Source organism: Mesoplodon mirus (assembly GCF_964341445.2).
Source record: "Mesoplodon mirus genome assembly, chromosome: 3".
Taxonomy (NCBI): domain Eukaryota; kingdom Metazoa; phylum Chordata; class Mammalia; order Artiodactyla; family Ziphiidae; genus Mesoplodon; species Mesoplodon mirus.
This window is the reverse complement of record NC_138978.1, coordinates 162,965,734-162,988,475: the sequence shown is the minus strand read 5'-3', so window position 1 is coordinate 162,988,475 and position 22,742 is coordinate 162,965,734. Positions and strand designations below refer to the sequence as shown.

The following is a 22,742-nucleotide window of genomic DNA, read 5'->3' as shown; positions in this document are numbered from 1 at the left end:
CTATGTGTTAAACTGGGGCGGTTACCTCAACATAGAATGAGTCACTTTAGTTTTGTTCATTTCCATAAAAGTCTTGGGGATTAGTTTAAATCCAGAATTAAAAGGTTTTAATAATTTTAGGTGGAGGATAACGATATACAGTTAGGCCCCAACCTGCAAACAATAACCTACACAAGGTTAGGTTACTGCCACTCTTCCCCTCCTCCACGCCCTCATCAAAGTCATTGCCAGGGGCTCAAAAGTAGAGGATGAGAAGCCTTGCAAAGCTTAGGGGAACTGGCTGCTAAGCAAGACAGTCCCCATGCCATGCGGTGACCTGAACATTTCTCTGAAAAACCCACAAGTTAGACATTTCTTAGAATTAGCAGGCAGCTCCTTTAAAAAATACAGACACCCCTGGAGCAATCTGACATGCATATGGCATATACTGGGTCATATTTATATGAGTTAGTGCAGGGAGATCACTTCTGTCCTGATAGTTGTGCAGTGAAGGAATGGAAAATCATATGGCAAAGGTAGGAGCCTTGTGAATGCTGAGTAAAGAGATTTGGATAGTGTAGGAAGACATTTATTTTTGTTTTACGTCATTTTTAACAATTAGCAAATCACTGTGTTCTGAGTTATTAATGAAGAAAGGAATCGAGAGGGGAGTTTACAAAGATGAATATGGCTTAGTCTCTGATCAAAGTGAGGCTTATGATTAGGAATGGGGACAAGACAGGGTGTGAACAAGGTGACCGTCAAATGTGGGATGAAGGTGGCAGCAGCCAGTGGGAAGGATTCCAGGTGAGAACCTTGGTGTCATGGAGCAGCCAGCGAGAGCAGGCTTGACAGCGGAAGTCCTCCTGCACCCATCCCAGGGGTGGGGCTTGTGTAGGGTCTGTGCACGGGACACTGGAGGGAGGGACCAGGAGATACAAAAGGGGTACAGTGATGGATTGGGGAGGATTCTGGATACTGGCTCTATTGGAAATTTTTTTCCCACCAAGCTTGGGGTACGTACTGGAAGGAAGAAATATTCTTCTTCTTTCTCTTCTCTCCTTGACCACATACTACTCTTTTCCAGGACCCACTAACTGACTACACGGAAACTTTGAGAAAATGCATTCTCATTCCCAATAACCAATGTAGAGTCAAGTTTTGGGCAAATAGTTTGTAGCTTGGGGCTTACTCATGCAGAACAGAATTTTTAAAATGCTTTGTAAAGTTAAAAGTCCTTAGTAAATATATTGTTACTACAATAATTGTTTTTGTCTTTTCAGAGGTACAGCGCAAGGAGGGTTCTAAATCCAGAACTCAGACTAAAACCACTTACAGGATGAAATCCAAATAGCAACCATAGGACACTAGGCTTCACCGTGGCTTCTGTCACTGTACCCACCCCAGATATCTCTGCACTTTTGAGCTGACATTGTGGCTTGATTGAAGGGAGTCCCTTTGCAACAGCTACCAGAAAAGCCATGACAGACAACTCAGGGACATCTTCTCTTTAAAAGTCACAGTGATAGCTGTAAGGAGTCGGTGTATTAGCTTACTTCCAAGATTAAAAATAGGCTGTGCAAAGGTTTTCTAGCCTCTTCAATTTATTTCCCAGCAGAAGTCTCTGAAAAGTGTCAGTTTCTGTCAAGAAAATAATACTTTTTGAGGACTTTGAACTCTGCAGAGAGGAGTGGCAAATAAAAAGCATTATTTTTTCAATTTAAAGAGAGGATCCTGGGCTTCCCTGTTGGCACAGTGGTTAGGAGTCTGCCTGCCCAATGCCGGAGACACGGGTTCGAGGTCTGGTCCGGGAAGATCCCACATGCCACGGAGCAACTGGGCCCATGCGCCACAACTACTGAGCCTATGCTCTAGAGCTGGTGAGGCACAACTACTGAGCCCGCGTTATACAATTACTGAAGCCCACATGCCTAGAGCCTGTGCTCTGCAGTGAAGAGAGTAGCCCCCACTTGCCGCAACTAGAGAAAGCCCATGTGCAGCAACGAAGACCTAATGCAGCCAAAAATAAATAGATAAAATAAATAAACTAAAAAAAAAGAGAGAGAGAGGATCCTGATAATGCCCTTAGGTTTCTGCAGCATTTTCAGATTTCTTATTTCAGGCATTCTTAAGATTTATCTGGTCTTCACAATAACCCTGCAAAGTAGGTGGAGGAGACACTGTTATCCCCATTTCTCAGAATGAAATAGAGGCCCCAAATAGGTATAAGACTCCCCAGGATCACAGAGCTGATTGGTGCCAGAGCCCCGAGCTTGCTGGACCTGTGTCTGGATTGTTTGACAATGGCGATGGGCCACCAGGCCATTGCTCAGATGGCTTCCTTCACAGGGGCTAGTGTTGCTGAAGATTCACCCAGAATCTCCATTTTTAACTTTTATTGCCTCATTTATCTGCTCTGTTCGTGACCCTGGATGCATCTAAGCTTAGAGATGGACTGAGCTGCAAAAATATGTTGCAAATGACAAATGGACGTCTGGGCAGTCGCTCAGCAGGGGCCCCTCCTACTTCACTGCTCCTGGCTCACCTGCATTTGCTTTCTCTCTCCCTGGCTCCAAACACCTCCAAGATTTCTGCACCTGCTTTGGCTCTGCATATTTGGTGTTCCTTTGGATTTATCTCCTGGAATTGTAGGCCTTTGCCTGCTCCTTAAACCTCAGAAACCCTCTGACTCCAGAGTCCTCAGCCCTATTTAAGCCCAACCACTGGTCAGGCCTGCCACTGGGATGGTTATGGGCCAACCCTGAAAACACATCAGTCCCATATTTATAGTGATGCTTCCTCAGATTTTAAGCCACATGTACCAGATAAATGTTTTTGTCCTTTTATTTCTCTATTTAAAAAAAGAGTCTCTATAAAAATAATTCCTTTTAAGTTCTTTAATTAGGTGTAAATTTTATATCCAGCCCAAGTACATCTCTTTTTCTTTCATTCACTCAGAAACACGGAAGTGTCTCTTTCGTGGTGCAACTATCAGAGTTAGATGCAAATAACCTGGGGTGGAGCACACAAGCTTGAGTGTGGTAGAGGAGGGGAATGATTAAGACATGCCTCTGGGGAGTTCACGGTATAGTTGGAGAGAAGCCTGCATCTCAAGATTACAACAGAGTGTGATAAGCATAATGATAGGGACATGTAGAAAGGGCTGTGGGAGCAACAAAGACCTTGCCAAAGGGGCCAAAGGGCATACAGCGAAAAGGACATTTAAACTACATCTTCAGAAGTCAACATTTAGCCACATATAGACTCAAAATTCTTTCCAAAGTAGAATGCTGGCTAAAGGTCTTTCCCATAATTACTCTGATGAGAGGATCCACCTGAGCATGTTATATGGCTTCTCTGTCATGACATGATTTCACTGTCTTCTCGTGTGTTGCTGCATTGTGACTTCATACGTTCCAAAGGCAGGGAGTGAGGACAGTGGGCCCTGCTCGGGGCTGTGGCTGTTACATGGCAAAGCCCTCTTTGCAGTCACATTATCCTTGTTTCCTCCTATAACATGGGAGAGTCTTTCTTTTTAGGGTTCAGTGGCTCAACAGGTTTGGAAGGATTTGGTAAAGGGATGCTTCCTTGAGTTCTACTGCTTGGAGAAGACAGGAAATTTAGCAAGTCAAATGGCAAAGGTAAAACCACTGTGGACGGTTTCTCTGTGGACAAGGATTGCAGGGTGTGGAGGTACCGAAGCTGAACAGCAGCTGGAGTGCCTGACAGAATCTCGGCTGCCATCCTCAGGGACTCGGACGCAGCCTTCTCCCCTTCCGCAGCGATCATCTAGACAAGGGATGTGAAGAAAAGCAAAGTGATTTTTCTTCTTCGCCCTATGAAGGTTTTAATCCTACTTAGTGTGACTCAACAAACAAGCACTAGTATCTACTGTGTGACAGGTGTTGCTAAGCACAGGGGAGCAGACTATCTTTTGTTCTTAAGGATCTTGATCTAGACAGAGAGATTACACTGTTAATTGTAATTTAGGGTAGAAGTTTTTAAGGGCCATGACCAGTATAGAGGAAGTGTTAGGGGAGTTATAATGTCTGGTGGGCCTTGGAAGAGTAGTAGGATTTTGCCATTTAGAGGAAAGGTTGGCCAGCATTCCAGGCAAAGACATGGAATCCTGAAAGAATGACTCCCAACTCAGGTTAGCATTTCAGAAGAGAAAGCATGAAGCTCACCACCCAAATGTCGCCTTAAAGTGGGCACAGGGCACTGGACTCAGATCTAGAAGCAACTCTGCCCAGAGGACTGCCTTCCTCCTCCACCAAAGCTCCAAAGTTATCCACCCTCTTACATAGTTAGGGGTTTTTCTTTACCTACTTTCTGTTCTTTAAGGGAAATCCACCTCCCCTCCAGTCCTCATTTTCTCTTCCCAACACCCTTCCCGTCCACACCTCAATCCTCAGGAGCTGCCAGCAGCCACATCTTCTCCCTGGCACGCCTGAGTAGAGGCTATGAGTAGCACAGCCTTCTCTCAGCTCTGGCGTTGAGGGAATTGGGCCCTGATCATGGTTGTCCCTCCAGAGCTTGTGCAGAGCTAGGGATACAGGTCGGGGTGTCATTAACCTAGCGGTGACAGGTGACTGATATTACCCAGGGAAAGATGCCAGTGCTAGAGAGGAGGGATGGAGTGTGGGGAGATGCCTTTAGGGAGACAGGGAGAAGGCAAGATTCAAGGAGGAGAAGGTCACTGTTACCAATAACTTCAGAGACAGGGAATAGCAGGAAAAGAGACCTTACATTGGTCAGGAGGCTGTGAACACACTTGAGGAGAGCAATTTTAATAGAGTGGTGTGGGCACAAGCCAGATTCCCCCCAGCGCCTGGATGCATAGGTGAGAAGCGAAGGGGAAATGTTCTCCATGAGGAGGCCTTCTTTTGGATTCTCTGGTGATCCTCAAAGAGCAGCTGTGCAGGAGGACGGCCTGCTCAGGGCTGGCTCACCCGCACTTTGGCCTGTCTCTGTGCTTCGGCTTCCACCGCCAGCGAGTGCTGCAGCCCGGCTGGCAGCCTCACATCCTTACTGAAAGAGAAAGGGCATGGGTAGGTAGGTGTGCAGCACTGCTTTTAGCAGCTGGAGCTTTCATACAGACCTGCCACCTTCTCTGCTGTCATTTCATGACGCACGGCGAATTCTGATTTAGCAGCGTGTGTGGCCCCCGACCTCTGTGCAGACAGTGGGCAGGGAAGTGCCTCAAATGCTGATTTTTCTTATCACTGATGCTATAGTAGAGTTATGGTTTTCTCTTTACAAGTGAAACAAATTTTGTGTTGATATACTACAAACATTTTCCCACTTAAAGTTTAATCTAAATCTTGGCTGTTACATTTCAGTAATGAAAAACAGCCTTGAAGAGCCGTACTATTAATAATGAGGGAAGTCATCTAAGTTTATAAAAGAGAACTGATTTTGAAAAGGGTAGAACTGACCAAATGAGAACAATACTTAATGTATTGCATGAAAGATACAAAATTGTATTTTCCCCCGATTGTAACTATAAAAAAATACATAGATAGAAAAATTGGCAGTTCCTCAGAAAGTTAAATATGGAGTTACCATATGATCCAGTAATTCCACCCCTAGGTATACACCCAAGGGAAGGGAAAACATGTTCACACAAAAACTTGCACATGAATGTTCATTGCAGCATGATTCATAATGGTCCCAAAGTGGAAACAACCCAAATGTCCATCAACTGATGAGTAGATGAACAAAATGTGGTATAGCCAGCTGCACAATAGAATAGTATTCGACCATAGAAAGGAATGAAGTACTGATCCATGCTACACCATGGTTGGATGCTGAAAACATTAAGGTAAGTGAAGGAAGCCAGACTCAAAAGGCCACGGATTGTGTGATTATAATATTTATATTAAATTCCTGGAATAGCCAAATCGAGAGAGACAGAGAGTAGATTAGTAGTTGTCAGGGACTAGGGGTTGAGGAGGCAATGAAGAATTCCTGCTTAGTGGATGCAGACTTTCTTTTGGAGATGATAAAAATATTCTGAAATTAGCTGGTAGTGATGGTTGCATCACTCTGTGAATATACTAAAAACCACTGAGTTGTAATTTAAAATGGTTAAAAATGGTGAGTTTTATGTTATGTGAATTTTATCTTTAAAAAATGTTTAAATCCATAGAAATCTGAAAGTAATTTGCCCAGATGTTACAGTGGTTATGTTATGGCTATGAGATAATAGGTAAATTTTTTTCTTTCTTTCAAATTTATGCTAATATGGCTACAGTACTCATTCAATGAAAATAATTTTTCAAATAGAAGTTTTTAAATAAAACCAAAATATCTCCCTTTATCATATTGTTCTTCCTGGTTAATTTCCTACCCACATTTCTGTTCTCTCCACTTTGATTCCCCAAATACAGGTCACTGCGTCCAAGGCAACCTGTGGAGGGAAGAGTTTAGATGTCAGTAAGAACCTCCAGGTGGGAGGAGAACACCCCTGTGCACCGATGGCCATTGCACTGAGAAAGCACATTTCTTCTGAAAGGATATTATGTACTTCCCTGTTTTGTTTTAACATTATAGGGCCTTGCAAAAATTGTTGAATTTGCACAGTGCCACTCAACAAATATTTGTGGAATTAAAGATGGTGTGGTAGGCTGACTAATGGCTCCTAAAGACATCCATGCCCTAATCCCTGGAACCTGTGAGTGTTACCCGAAAAGAGACTTTGCAGATGCAATTAAGTTCCAGGCTCTTAAAATGGGGAGTTTATCCTGGATGTTGCTGGTGGGCCCTAAAAGCAACTGCAAGTGTCCTTATAAGGGGGAAGTGGAGGGACATCTGGCTACAGAAGAGGAGAAGGTGGTGTGATGATGGAAGCAGGGGTTGGAGTGCTGTGCTTTTAAGATGGAGGAAGGGGCCATGATCTAAAGAATGCAGGTGGCCACCTGAAGCTGAAAAAGGCAAGGAAATGAATTCTCTCAAAACCTCCAGAAGGAACCAGTCCTGCTGACTGACACCTTGACTCTGGCCCAGTAAAACTTCTTTTGGACTTCTGGCCTTCAAAACTGTAAGGCTTGTACTTCCCTGGTGGTCCAGTGGTAAAGAATCCGCCTTCCGATGCAGGGGACGTGGGTTCAATCCCTGGTCAGGGTACTAGGATCCCATGTGCCGCAGGGCAACTAAGCCCATGTGCCACAACCAAGAGCCTGCGCACCGCTACTAAGACCCGATGCAGCCAATAAATAAATAAATAGATATTAAAAAAAACTGTAAGGTTAAATTGGTGGTGGTTTAAGCCATCAAGTTTGTGGTAATTTGCTGCAGAAGCAATAGGAAATAATAGAGATGGTATATTTGTTAAATTTGTTCTAAAATGCATTTATTAGAGAACCAAAATCTTTAGTCTTTCTCTCATATGATATTCTCTTCCATATAATATTCATTTACAGGTGCTTTCACTTCCCCACCTCCCCATCCCAGGAGTGGGAAGAAAATGAATTGTGTGTTCTGGAAAGGGGGGCAGGGCATGGAGCAATATGCGGGCCATACTCTTTTTCCTTTTTAACTTATTTCTGATGATTTCTTGGTGGCTAGATAAATAGTTAGCTTAGTGCATTGGGAACCCTGAGAAGACTAATTTAGGGGGTAGATGGGAGGAAGGAACGTTGAAAAAGACTTCATAGAGGAGGTGACATCTTAAAGAACAATACGATTTTGCCTGTGGGGAAAAGGGAAATATTTGGTACAGAGGAACAGCCTAAGAGCAGGCATGGAAGCATAGACACACTGAACACTGGAGAAACACTAAGTCAGCTGGAGGATTAGATACACTGGGGGAAGGACAGCAAGAGGTGAGGCTACAACAGTTGGGTCATTTATCCACTCATCCAAAACCCCAGTATCTGGCTGCTGTGTAACAGCCCCATGCCAGGTACTGAGGACAAAAGATGAATAAAATATGACCCCTGACATGGAGTTCATGGTATGGGAAGACAAATGTGTAAATACATAAATTATAATTCAGCATAAAAGGGCAAGCTTGAATGTCAAGTGTCTGGACCTTATCCTTTATCCTTTGGAGGGGAGGGATGAACAGGAAGAGAGGCTGAAGGGAGGGCAGAGGGGAGCAACGTGAGTGGTTTTTAAATTCCAGAGCAGCAACTCCCCTGTGTCTTCTTGTTCTAACTTCTTCTCCTTTCAGCTTCTCTTATTTCCTGAATTCTTCCTTCTTCCACTAGGATGCTAATCCCAGTTTTATCAGTGATGAATTGGACATGTCACGAACATTTGGATACTTCATTTTCTCAGCTGTGTCTGCTCAGGCCCCATCAGGCACGATCATTATCAATGCCTTTGATCCTTAGTTCCTTCTATTGAGGTCTTCCTTCAGCTAGACTCGATTCATAGCCTCCGAACTCAGTTCTGGGCTTGGGTGCCTCATGGCCTCAATGACAGGCTCGTCACTGGTGGTAACTGCCACCCGACTGGCCAGCTGCCTAGAATGCTGCTTTGTTCCCATCTCTCTTCTGAATAACTTTGCCAGCGTGTCTTGGTAAGAAGTGAAGATGCCTACCCTGGTTATGGGCAAGGTCGTTGAGCTTGCTGCCTGTGGCCTAGATGCTGCTGCTTGTGAGGCAGCGCTTGCTTTTCTCTCCCTCCTGTCATTCCAACTCAATCAAATCTAGATGATGGATTGGGTAATTAATCACATAAGGGTCTGTGACATCTTACCTCTTTTCATCTGAAAGTCTTATTTGAACTTATCATTATCTAACTTTGCTTGTTTCCCCAACTAGACTGTAAGATCCCAAGATGCATTCCTTATCATCTCTGTGTCCCACCAACCCACCCTGTCCAGCCCCACCACCCCTGCCAGCTCCTACCCCCACCACCTTGTGCTATGTGGGCACTTTACAATGAGTCTAAAGCCACTTTTTGTTTTGAGAACAAAAACTGTGGCAATGACTGACTTATCAGCACAGATCGGTGACTATGATTGGCTCAGGGTCAATTTGGCAACCTCTTAACGGTCAGCTCCTTACAGGACGGTACCTTTGAATGCATGGCACATGGAAGATTCAGTAAATGGCCAATGAAGAAAGAAATAAAAGATAAAGGGATACTTCAGCATACTTGGTGTTAAATTCATCTAAGTACCTTTACATCTTGTGCAATGCTCTTCCTCTCTAGAAGAATTTCAGTGAGGGATCGATGTGCTAGGAGACGCTTCATGGTGGTTTGCACAAGGAATTGGACCGCTTTGGACACATGAGCAAGACTGCTTAGGAGAAGAGAGGCATTTTCCATTCGGTAGTAGCAGATGGCATCTATCTCCATTACAAACATGTCTTTGGTTACAACCTAGGCAGAAAAAAATTTTGGATGACAACCCTGATTCTTGGGTTCCTTTCCCACATGAGGATAGAGGGGCTAAATATGTTCAAAGGGTATTTTCTCAGCGTACGATGATGGTAAGAAGAAAGAGTAGTTGGCTTGCCGTTTAATCAAAATAGACGTGTTTTTTTTTAATTATGGAGTTTGTATTAAATACACTAAAGAACTCAGAATTTAAAGGAATCTTGTTGTAAATCCTTTTGTAAAAAAAATCAGGAATAATTTTCTTACATGAAAACATTCAGTTGATTGTATATCAGGTCTTTTAAAACCGATGCCAAAAAAATCTCCTAAAAGAGCAACATGTTCTGGGAAACAAGCACTCAAATGTATTGAGTGTGCATTTAGAGGGCAGTTTGGTGATACGTATCCAAAGCCCTAAAAGATGTATGTGCACAACATTTCCATTTTTAGACATTAATCACAAGGATATATTTCAAGGGTTTAGCTGCAAGGATATGATTCATAGTATTGCTTATTGTAATAAAAAAAAGTAGAAATAATATCAACAATGGGAATTAGTTGAGTAAATTCCAATTACTCAATTAGTTGAGTAAATTAGTTGAGTAAAATCCATACAATGAAATGCTGTGTGTCTGTTTAAAGCAAAGAGGTAGAAGCATAGGTAATATATGAAAAGGTGATAACAGTAGACTGTTGAGTGAAAAAAGACATGTTGCAAAATAGTATGTATGGTGTGAGATATATATATATATATATATATATATATATATATATATATAAACAAACGCGCACACATGTATATGTCTGAAACTACAACCACATATATAGAAAAGTCTGAAAGGATACACTCTAAAATATCAACTCTATGGGTGATAGGATTAGGTATAAGTTTTACTCCTTTTTATACTTTATTATATAAAATACGCCTTTTAAAAGTATATTATTTTTATTCACATTTCCATTTACCAAAAGAAAAAATGAGAAAGAACCTCAGACTGAAAGTGGGAGACAGTTTAGGAAAGGCTTATAAATCTGAATCAGTAACAGGAAAGTCTAGATGTTATCTCTACATTTAACTTTTAATTGTGGTAAAATACACAAAACATCAAATTCACCATCTTAACCATTTTTAAGTGCACAATTCAGTAGTGTTAAGTACATTCACATTGTTGGGCAACCAGTGTCCAGAACTCTTTACATCTTGCAAAACTGAAAACTGGTGAACAATCCCCATTCTCCCCTCCTGGCAGTCCCCGCAACCATCATTCACTTTCTGTTGCTCTGAATTTCACGACTCTATGTTCCTCATATAAATGGAATCATACAGTATTTGTCTTTTTGTGACTGGCTTATTTCACTTGGCATACTTTTCTCAAGGTTCAGCCATGTTGTAGTATATGCCGGAATTTCTTTCCTTTTTAAGGCTGATTATTATTCCATTGTTGGCATATACATTTTGTTTATCTATTCAGCCATTAATGGGCATGTGGATTGCTTCCACCTTTTGGCCATTGTGAAAAAAAATGATGCTATGAGCATAGGTATACAAACGTCTCTTCAGTACCCTGCTTTCAATTCTTTGGCATCTATACCCAAAAGTAGAATTGGTAGATTATATGGTAATTCTATTTTTAATTTTTTGAGGAACTGTCATACTGTTTTCTACAGTAGCTGCACCATTTTACATTCCCACCTACAGTATACAAGGGTTCCAATTTCTCTACATCTTTGCCAACACTTATTATTTTCTGTTTTTTTCTTAATAAGAGCCATCCTGATAGATGTGAGGTGGTATCTTATTGTGTTTTTGATTTGCATTTCTCTGATGACTAGTGATGTGGAGCATCTTTTCATGTGTTTTTTGGCCATTTGTATATCTGCTTTGGAGAAATGTCTATTCAAGTCTGTACTGAAATGTCTATTCAAGTCAAGTATATATACTATCTACCATATATGGAGGGCAATCTGCTTTACTCAAAGTCATCTGATTTAAATATTAATCTTATCTAAAAAAATACCTTAACAGCAACATCTAGATGTATTTGACCAAATATTTGGGTACCATGGCTTAGCCAGGTTGACACATAAAATTAACCATCACAAAGGCCTTTGTCCATTTTTAATTGGATTGTTTACTTTCTTGTTGTTGAGTCATAAGATTTTATATATTCTGGATATTAACCTCTTATCAGATATAGTATTTGCAGTTTTTTTCCCGTTCTGTAAGTTGCCTTTTCATTCTGTTGATTGTGTCCTTTGTTGTAAAGGAGTTTTAAATTTTGATGTAGCCCATATCTCTTTTTCTTTTCTACTTTTGAGCAAAAATAGTCATTTTCCTCTGGGCCAGAAGTGGTAGCTCGGCCAGGGAAAATGTAGAAAGAAAGCAAAATCCACCACTTGGCTTACCTCGTGAAAGGGTATCTCCAAGGTTTGGAGGCGAAGGTCAACCTTGTGGTAGGTATCCAGGCAGGGCAAAAAGAAGAAAAGGCCTAGAAGAGGGGGCAGGGGAAGTGACAGGTGAATGGTTAGCATGGAGGCCATTTGGGGTTCACTCTTGGTGTCAAGCTGCATGTTGCATTGCTTTTCTTAGCCTCCAACTGCCCATAGACCTCCCCACATCCCACCTCCACCCATGGTGTGTTTGTTGTTACTAAGGCTACCAAATAATTTGTTGTTCAAGCTGGGACACTTTTTTTTTTTTTTTTTTTTTGCGGTATGCGGGCCTCTCACTGTTGTGGCCTCCCCCGTTGCGGAGCACAGGCTCCGGATGCGCAGGCCCAGCGGCCACGGCTCACGGGCCCAGCCGCTCCGCGGCATATGGGATCCTCCCAGACCGGGGCACGAACCCGTATCCCCTGCATCGGCAGGCGGACTCTCAACCACTGCGCCACCAGGGAGGCCCCCAAGCTGGGACACTTTTGAGGGTGAAAGGAGAGCACTATTATGACTTACACCAGGACAACAGGCATAAACAGGGATTCTCCCCAGCAAAATGGGCTGTATGATCACCTTGGTCATGGTGCTGACCTGTCCAGATATTGGGTTACACATCTGTCTCCTTCACTATATTTAAACTCTATAACAAGAGCATCTTATGCATTCCTGTTAGCCTTAGTGCCTAACTTAGTGCCTTTTAGGTGCTCTGTAAAACTATTTCTTGAGTCCATGTGTGTAAGAACTTTAGAGCCAGCAACCTCCATGTGGTATTTCTTAAAATGTGAGCCCCAAAGGAATCAGAATAGCAACATCATGATACCAGCCTTCTGGTTGGTTAGTTAGTCCTCACCCACCCAATATAATGTATAGGGTCAATGTGCAATCAATATTTTAGATTGATTTATTGAGATTTTCTGAGAGACCATTGGACACTGTAGGCTTGTACGAGAGCCAAAGCTTTGTTGGAATCAGCAGTACCTCACAGCACCCATGATCTCTCTGAGGAGCCACCCAGCTACTAGCCCTTCTCAGACCCAATCGAGAAGGATGCCAAGAACTAGAACCAGAACAAGGCAGTCCCTGTTCTGGAACTATAGGGTCTGGTTCTATTTTTGTGTGAACCAATCTGTTGATTCTGAATCTTCAAACTGATTTGTGTCTCCTAGTCTGGTCTCTATTCTCTATCTGTTTCTGTAGAGCTGGCTTGGAACTTGGACCCTTTCCAATCTACGCACAGTGGGACTTTGCTTCTTCTCATGTCTTCCTGGCTTAGCTCTTCAAACCCCAACTATTAGACTTTTCAGACTAAGGATACTTCTATCTGTGCCCCATAATCAGCTTGGACTTCTGGATACAAACTCTGTAAGACTTTAAGGTCCTAGAGACTAGAGACCATGTCTAATTCATCCATCTTCATATCCTTTGTAGTTAAACAATGAAACACGGGAAGTGCTTAATCTATGTTTCTTAAATTTCATGAACTGAAGGCCAATTTGTTACTTGGATGCTGAACTTTGCCTATCGATCTAGCCTGGTTTGTTCTGATTCCCTGGATCCTGAACTAGCTCAGTTTTGCTCTGAGAATTCACAGGACTCAGACCACTTACATGTTCTACTCAAACCAGTGCCTGGTCATAGGTCCTAGCCTACTCGCTACTCCAGCCAGCCTGGCCCTGGCATTCAGCTTTTTGCATCCACTCTCCCTTTTGGTCACTGTGACCTGGTAGTAATGCTCTCTGAAGAATTTCTTAATAACCTGTGTTACAAGTAACAGATTGAAAAATGAAGATATCATGAATCAAGTTACTTCATGTAATCTGAGGGCTGTATTACAAATATGCATGGATTGAAGAAATTGGCAAGTCTCTGGGGGGTAAAAAAGGTCATTCTTACCAGGGCCTTTGGCTCTTCCAGGAAGCAGATGTCCCAGTCGGAATATAATTACTCTCTCATACTCCTGTATAACCTAAAGGAAAATTTAATACTTTTGAATCACTCCAAGAGATTAAAATGAAGTCTTCAAAAGACCCTGGTGTGAGAGTGATCCTAGGTATCAGAAATCTTTTGCTTTGAGAACTAAGAAAAAATTTCTGTTAATACTTACATTTCTAAAATATATACTTAGTAAATGAAGAATTTCAGAAACCGATGAAAAAGTATAATAATTTTTGAGACTGCGGACAGAATTTTGATTAGAGAGTCATGGTTATCTAAAAAATAATTGGTTCCACCAAATCAAAGTAGTCACAGCATATTTAATCCTATATATTGCTGTGATTGATGCACTATGAGCTTTTACATGTATCACTCATTAGCTATTTACAGACCTTACGGCAGCCATGCAGGTGCTCAGATCACCCTTCAGGAAGAGCCTGTAGCCAACTATATGTTGTCTGTAGGAGATACGCTTTCTATTTAAATATACAAATAGGTTGAAAGTAAAAAGATAGAAAAAAATATACCACACAAAGAGTAACCAAAAGAGAGTAGGAGTGACTATACTGATACCAGACAAAATGAAGTTTAAAACAAACATGCAAAAATGTTACTAGTGATAAAGAGGGACATTGTGTAACAATAAAATGGCCAATGTGTTAGGAGAGTATAACAATGGTAAACATATATGTACCTAAAAATAGAGTTCCAACATATATAAAACAAAACCCAAAAGAACTGAAGGTAGATATAGACAATTCAATAATAAAAGTTGGAGACTTTACTATCCCACTTTCAATCATGGATAAAACAACTAGACAGAAGGTCAACAAGGAAAGAAAAGACTTGAACAACACTATAAACAAACTAAACCTAACAGATAGCTATGCATAACTCCACCCAACAATAGCAGAATACATATTCTTCTCAAGCACACGTGAAATATCTCCAGGATAGACCATATGCTGGGCCATAAAAAAAACTCAATAAATTTAAAAGGATTGAAACCACACTAAGTATATTCTCTGATTACAATGGAATGAAATTAGAAATTGATAACAGAAGGAAATTTGGGAAATTCACATATATATGGAAATTAAACCACACACTCTAAAATAACTGACAGGTCAAAGAAGATATCACAAAAGATATTAAAAAACACTTTGAGGGACTTCACTTGTGGCACAATGGTCAAGAATCTGCCTGCCAATGCAGGGGACATGGGTTCGAGCCTGGTCCAGGAAGATCCCACATGCCGTGGAGCAACTAAGCTTGTGTGCCACAACTACTGAGCCTGCGCCCTAGAGCCTGCGAGCCACAACTATTGAAGCCTGTGAGCCACAACTATTGAAGCCTGTGTGCCTGGAGCCTATGCTCCATAACAAGAGAAGCCACCACAATGAGAAGCCTGTGCACTGCAACAAAGAGTAGCCCCTGCTCGCCGCAACTACTGAAAGCCCACATGCAGCAACAAAGACCCAATGCAACCAAAAAAATAAAAAAATAAAAAATAAATAAATTTATAAAATGCTGTACATTCAGAACACAATGATTTAAAAAGTTTATTAAAAAAAACAAAACACTTTGAGATGAATGAAAACAAAGCCTCAAGATACCAAAACATATGGGATGCAACTAAAGTAGTGCTTAAAGGAAATTTTATAGTTGTAAATGCCTATAACAAAAGAGAAGAAATATCTCAAAATAATACCCTAATTTTCTACCTTAATATACTAGAAATAGAAGCACAAACTAAACCCAAAGTAAGCAGGAAGAAGAAAATAAAGATTAGAGTGGAAATAAATGCAATAGAAAATAGAAAAGCATCAGAGAAAATCAACTGAACCAAAAGTTGGTTCTTTGACAAGATCAACAAAATTGACAAATACTTAGCGAGATTGACCAAGAGAAAAGAGAGGATATTCAAACTGCCAAAATCAGGAGTCAAAGAGGAATGACAGAAACATCACTACTGTCCTTACAGAAATAAAAAAGATTATAAAAGCAAATATTATGAACAACTATATACCAACAAATTAGATAACAGGTGAAATGGACAAATTCCTACAGAGTCATAAACTATCAAAACTGACTCGAGAAGAAAAAGAAAAATGAAAAAGACCCAGAATTAAAAGATGAATTAGTAGTTTCAAAATTTCCCACAAAGAGAAGTCCAGGACCAGATGGCTTCACTGGTAAATTCTGCCAAATATTTAAAGAGGAATTAATACCAGTTCTTCACAAATTCTCCCAAATAATAGAAGAGGAGGGAAATCTTTCCAACTCATTCTCTGAGGCCAGTATTACCCTGATACCAAAACAAGACAGTGATACCACAAGACAAGAAAACTACAGACCAGTATCTCTCATGAATATAAATGCAGAAATCCTCAACAAACAAGCAGCAACCTGACTCCAGTAACATATAAAAAGGATTATACATCATAACCAAGTGAGACTTATTCTAGGAATACACAGTTGATTTAACATCCAAGATTCAATTAATGTAATACACCATATTAACAGAATAAAGGGCAAATACCATGTAATCATCTCAATGGGGGAAGAAAAGGCATTTGACAAAATCCAACACCCTTTCACAAAGACAAAGGAGAAGAAGAAGAGGAAGGAGAGCTTGTGTGAGGAGTGAAATCAGCCACAGCCCCAGCAGCATCTGTAGCGTTCCAGCCAAGGACATGCTCTTTCCTGACAGCTCCAGCCAATGACTAAGAATGGCAGGGATACAAGGGCTTGGCCATATCTTCCCATTGTGAGACCCATCTATGAGGCAAACTTTGCTCTGGAGTTCCCTTTGAGTCTGGCCAAGACTTTCTTGGAGGTATCCCACAGTCTGAGGCACTCTCTGTCCAATCCTTCCTTCCCCTTCTCATATCACAGGTGTCAGATCTGCATCATCCTCTGAAGGTTTTCCCTGCCTACTCTTATTCTCTCTCCCCTTAATCTTTCACAGACAATGCCACCCCATAAATCTCTTGCACTTCTAATTCCATCTTGGTATGTGCTTCCCAAACTGACACAGGTCTTCATTTACTTCAGGGACAGCCATGTGTAACCACCTGTGGGCCCAAGATAATTATCAATTGTGGTCTATAGAAGCTGCCTGAGAAGTTTCCTGGAGGTGTCAGGAGTAGGCATCATGACCTCTTCTGGGCTGGTCTTTGTGTTACAGAGTGTAGATGAACTAGACATAGCTCCTGTCCTGAAGGGGCTCTCAGCCTAATGGCAGAGATTGTGTATCCACACATATTATACATGTGGTAATTGCTAGAACTGATGTGAAAGTAGGATGACACGAGAGCACAAGGAAGGGAATGACAGTCTGGAGGAGTCAAGGAAGGCTTCACAGTTATCTCTGAGCAGGTTTAAAGAGTAAGAGCTCTCCTGGAAGGTGAGTGGGAGTGAGGGCATTCCATGCAGAGCAGACAGCACGTACCAAAACACAGAAATGAGAGTGGACATGGTGTGGTCAGTGAGAGGCACCAGGAAATTACGTATTGGGTCCTCATGGAATCTCACCTTTATGCAGAACCAGATAGAAAAAGGGAAGGTCACAATGATGAAGAGCAGGGATGTGAGGACAAGAAGCCACTCACAAGCCCCTAAACTGGAAGACTTGGTACCTTAAAAAAAAAAAAAAAGCAAAAGAATAATTATATTGGAACTTCACCATATTCACTGACTAGCACCTCTAGTCCAGTCCTTGGTATTAGGGTCAGAGCAGTTTGCCGACTTTGCTGGAAATAGTGGAACGAGCTGGATATCAGCGTGGTCAGTTCCCAGAGCCGGGCGCGCGGTCTGTGTGAAGGGCTTTGTGGGCAGATGGAAGGTGGAGCAGGCTCCTGGAAAGGCAGTGGAGGGTACACTGGAACAAGTACAGAATCTGGGCAGAAGGTCTGGGTTCTGGTTCTGGCTCCACCATTTTCTGTCCAAATGACCTTAAGTAAGGTACACAACCTCTCAGTTTTCTCATCTATTCAAGGAAATGCTATTGCATAACTATTTCATAATAACTATCTCGTGGAATAGCTCATATCTCTGGCATAAGAATGAAATGACATATAAACATAAAAGCACCGAACTGTGTTTTTTTTATATGTCTGGTGTTGTCATTTAAAACTCATGTTTACCTAGTGGTAACTGCTACAAAAGTACTTTTTCTATCTGAGCCCCTCTTAAATAGGTACCTTAAAAATACATGATCGGGCTTCCGTGGTGGCGCAGTGGTTGGGAGTCCACCTGCCGATGCAGGGGACGCGGGTTCGTGCCCCGGTTCGGGAAGATCCCACATGCCGCGGAGCGGCTGGGCCCAGGAGCCATGGCCGCTGAGCCTGCGCGTCCGGAGCCTGTGCTCCGCAACGGGAGAGGCCACAACAGTGAGAGGCCCGCGTACCGGAAAAAAAAAAAAAAAAAAAAGATCAATGAAATTGCTACAAAATAGATTTATGTTCCAAAGGCTGTTAGCATTACAAAGGTTCCATTTAAGTCTTTGTTTTCCAGTGTGAAAAGCAGATTGCTGTCAACTTTGTTAAACACGATTGGCTTTACTTTTGAGCTATCCATTTCCAAATAGAGGACAGAAGCTGTGCTCTTTTTAAATGCGTGTGCCAAAAAGGCATACACACACACCACACACATACACACACACACAGCCATACTTAGATATTTCCTTAGTATCCTCTAGAAGTATCATTTTGAGAAAAAACAGGACCCTTTGTCCCTCTCTGCATAGTTTCTTCTATTTGAAGTGGTTCAAACCACATGTGTCCAGAGGTTCATCTTCCCTGAAATTACAGATCCATCTACCACTTGCCCCAATATCTGAAATTCCTCCATGAGAGCCCCTTCTTTGGCTTCAGGTGTGGATCTTTAGACAGTCTTTGAAAATCACCTATATGGGGTAATATTAGCCCATTTGTGCCTATAAAAAAGTGATAAGGAACTGGAGTACAGGCCATCCAGGTTGCTTGGGTGATAAATGAAATGGTATCAGGGAAAATTCAGTCTCAAGGACATAAGCTTCTTGGGGCCTTGTCTTGTTTAAACCGTGTCCCAGGACTGGAATAGTGCCTGACACATACAGGTGCTCAATAAATACTTGTTGAATGTAGGAAGGAAGGAGAAGTGGATAATGAAAATGATTTAAATGTAATGGTTATAGAAATCTCAAGAATTTTAATCCACAGGTACTAGAAAACTGGCCAAAGGGATACTATTTGTCAGTTTAAAAATCTTATAGAGGAATAGAAGGTGACTAAAGATTAGAAATGGTGAAAAGTCTATTTTTAAGGGATGGGAAGGAAATGGATAACTAATTAGTAGGCCTGAAAATTTGATTTCCGTGCTTGCAAAATAACTGGAAAGGTCATCACCAAATTGATGTGCAGATTACTTGAAGAGGGCAGATATACAAGCTGTACCAGCACAAAACCAAACTCGGTGCTAAATGCCAATGTATGGCAGTTCCCAAATGGTGTCCCATGGAACACTAATCCTCCAGGGTGCTCCACAAAGCAAGTGTTCCTGGAGCAAACAAGTTTAGGAAATATTGTGTACTATATCCCACTCCTGGAGCTTCCCAACAGTCACTGGCATATTGAAGCTAGGAGAATCCCTGCAGTAAAGAAGCATTCTTAGCTTTTTTTTTTTTTTTTTTTTTGCAGTACTTGGGCCTCTCACTGTTGTGGCCTCTCCCGTTGTGGAGCACAGGCTCCGGACTCGCAGGCTCAGCGGCCATGGCTCACGGGCCCAGCCGCTCCGTGGCATGTGGGATCTTCCCGGACCGGGGCACGAACCCATGTCCCCTGCATGGGCAGGCGGACTCTCAACCACTGTGCCACCAGGGAAGCCCCTTAGCTTTGTTTAACCTAGTATTTCCCGAACATTTGACCAGGCGATGTCTTCTCCAAGCAAATTCATGTTCTATGGAATTTCTCATGCAACCTACTCTGGGAGATGCAGTTTTGGGAGAGGTGTTTCTATCAACATCATATTAGTTTTTGCAATATTCTTCCTTAAGAGCAGTAACAGTGTTATTGCCATGTTTACTAGTTTATAAATATATTTCATTTGCCAGTGGTAACCATGGTAAGTAAAAATAAATAAATGCACATACCGACAAAATTTATATTTTATAAGTGAAGAAAGTCCTCAAAATTCCTTCATACCATAGTTAGGCATGTGAACAGAAAACTAATATGTATACCCAAATCTAACTTGAAGCTTTACTCACAAAATATTATTCTCTTAGGATGAGTTCCTTGAATATTCAATTTGTTTAGTGTAAGTGAATAGTGAAACACTACATGTTAAAGCAGGAAGCGCCTTGGGATACGACAGTCTGAGAATCCTCAACATTTCAGTAAAGTGAAGCTTCTCTTAGTTTCTCCCAAATCTTAGGTAGCCTGGCTGTGGGAGTGTGGTACTAGTGAGGAGGAGAGGGGATGTTGATGTGTCTGCTCCCCTTTCCTCTGGGAGCCACAGAAACCTCCCAGACAAGGGCTCAGCAAGGGTGTCTCATCCTTAATGGGCTTATCCATTGCTTGGGGGGGCCTGAAGCTCTAGTCACTTTATAGCTGAACAGACTGAGTGAGGCCCACAAGGTGAAGCTACTAGCCCAAGGCCACAGCTAGTTGTTGGCAGTGCTGGAACCATGACCAGAAATCAGGGACAGTACCCTGCAAGGATGGGATTTTCAATAAGACTGTTTTATTCTGGAATGCTGGCTTCTCCACTTCCCACCTGTAGGTCTTAGGCGTTACTTAATTCCTCAGCATTTTTTCTCATCTGTGCCACGGGAATGATAATACTCAGTAAAACACCTAGCATGTGCCTGGCACATAGTAGGAGCTCCAATAACGGGGCTCCCTTCCTTCCCTACCCCACTGATGTGGTCTGAAGCACAATACTTACAGACCTCTAACCTCAGCACTACTGTAGCAGTGAATCCAATAACCCTTTAATGACCAGAAGTTTCTGACCCATGAAAGGGCATCAGTTAGGCAAAACAGCATTAACATGGTCAACATAAACTATATCCCAATTGCTGGAATCTTTCTCAAGTCATAGCTTTCAGTGCTGCAGCATATAGGGCAGTGCGGGTAGCCAGGAAATGTTAAAATTTCATAGTCAGCAGAAAGTAGTATAACACACTATTCCTTATTTACCTTCCTTTAAACCTCCCTCACCCTGAAATTAAGGTGTAATGAGTTTTTTCTTCCATTCATTATAGAAAGGATTGGAAGCAGATAAATTTGTTCCTAAGAGTTGCTTCACCTGCAGAAGCCAAAGAGACACCTTTCCCTGTGATTCCCTCCCTTTGGTCTAACTTGCCTCTTGTAGCTTGCAAGGATGTTTTTTTCTTTCCCTCCAGGCTTTGTGCAAGATAAGTGCTTTGAGTGTCTTATCTCATTTTATCCTCACAATTACCCTCTGAGGTGGGTACTATTGCTGTCCCCATTTGATACATGGTTAAGTCCCTGACTATGATCAAATAGTTAGCTGAGATTCAAACTGAGATCTAGCTTTTCTCTACTTGGCTCTGCTGCCTCTGCTTTTTTAGAAAGTATGATCACCGCAAAGTGTAAAATACGTTTAGGAAAGTCTGAGGAGGAGAGGAGAATAAGCTACATAGTTGCCCTGAACCATGTTGATTGGTCCCCAACCTGGATCACACTCCGTCCCACCTCCTATCCATGGCTGACCCCTGAGAACAGCGGTATTTAGCTGATGTTACTTGTATTTCTTCTGATGTATTTTGGTCTCCACCACTGAGGGGTCGGTGGGTCCTATCTCGCGTCTTTCATTTCCTGGGAAGCTGAGCAGGTCCAGCAGGCTGCTCTGGCCTCCGAAGCTCTCAGTGCGGTGCCTCATTGCACCTTAATTGCCATCCCTTGGGTACCACTTGGAAAGGCCGCACCCCCTCCCGGGGCCTCAGCCTGACCGCTGTACCTTCCTCAGGCCGCTCGCTCTCCAGCAGCGCCACCACCTCGGTGCCCTCCTCGCCAGAGCCCCGGACCTCATCCACGTCCACCACGGTGGCTGCAGGCGCTCGGGGCTCACTCGGGCTCCCTGCCCGCCCGAGGGCCGGCTGCTCCGGCCCGGCGTCCCGGCGCCCGCGGCCTCTGCCGCCCCTCTCGGCCTTCGCCCTCTTGTTCTCTTTGTGGGAGGACCCGCTGCCTCTCCCGTGGGCCTCTCTGGAGGAGCTCCGAGCCCTTTTCTCCATCCTCAGAACGACCGAATCCAGGAGCGCGGTTCCTGCAAAGTCGCTGGCAGGGATGCGGGGCGCGTCCCGGGGGAACTATAATGACCTTGGGCGGGGGCGGGACCTGGGCGGTGGGCGGGCGGGGCTCTGCTTGGGGTGAAATCCGGCAGCTGTTTCTCAGGGGAGCTGTGGACAGGGCGCGCCACCCCTGAGACTTGGTGCCACCTTCAACACTGGGTTTTTGTGAAAACCCATGTGCCAGTTTATGGCGTTTTAAAATGTGTTTCTAGAGACGAAGATTTGAGGTGAAGTACTACGGAGGCCCGCAAACCGCTGAAGGTGTGATGGCATTTTGCTTTATGATTTGTAAATATCGTATAGAATGGGGCATGTGGTCCTCGCTTAAGACTAAAGAGCTTACGGGAAAGAAAAAAGTCATCCAGATAGGGTAACTTTAAGGTAAAATTAGAAACTTCTCCCCAAGCACCCCCGTCTTCCCCCTTAAGATCTTCCCAAGGTTACCTTTCCTCTTTCTCCTAATTTATTTTATATCCTGGCCCTACAGTTTCTGCTGAGATTTTCACTGGTAAATGTGTTGACTGACTACTCCTGGGAACATTTACATTTTAAGAGGGGGAAGAAGAGGAAAATTCTCCCAGAACTCACTCTCTCTCTCTCTCTCTCTCTCTTTCTCCAGACCTCTTCTCTCTCTCTTATGTATATTTATTTATTTTTACTAATTTATTATTTTTACTAATGCTTAAGCCTGTTGATGATGTTACTTCTTGAAGAATCAGAAGGGAAGGGATCTGATTTTAACTTCTGTTTTAGGAAAGGA

General features: G+C 42.6%; 2 protein-coding genes across 3 annotated transcripts in view; one reads left to right on the top strand and one right to left on the bottom strand.

Moving 5' to 3' along the window:
- The window catches only part of AXDND1 (axonemal dynein light chain domain containing 1), a 76,808-nt gene extending 74,412 nt beyond the window's left edge, over positions 1–2,396 (top strand). The window contains exon 26 of the mRNA XM_082616080.1: positions 1,263–2,396. Coding sequence (XP_082472206.1) covers positions 1,263–1,333 — 71 coding nt within the window. The 3' untranslated portion in view covers positions 1,334–2,396. The remainder of the gene's footprint in view (positions 1–1,262) is intronic.
- NPHS2 (NPHS2 stomatin family member, podocin) lies at positions 2,391–21,925 on the bottom strand (the record flags this gene model as incomplete). 2 transcript variants are annotated; one of them, XM_082616086.1, is made up of 8 exons in its annotated part: positions 2,391–3,768; positions 4,932–5,010; positions 6,336–6,391; positions 9,112–9,315; positions 11,719–11,801; positions 13,642–13,714; positions 17,221–17,324; positions 21,652–21,925. In XM_082616086.1, the coding sequence occupies 8 exons, from the start codon at positions 21,923–21,925 to the stop codon at positions 3,490–3,492; spliced, it is 1,152 nt and encodes a 383-aa protein (XP_082472212.1). In that variant the 3' UTR covers positions 2,391–3,489. The 2 variants fall into 2 exon arrangements, with proteins under 2 accessions (XP_082472212.1, XP_082472213.1); XM_082616087.1 differs by lacking the exon at positions 9,112–9,315.
- Between the last annotated feature and the right edge of the window lie 817 nt (positions 21,926–22,742).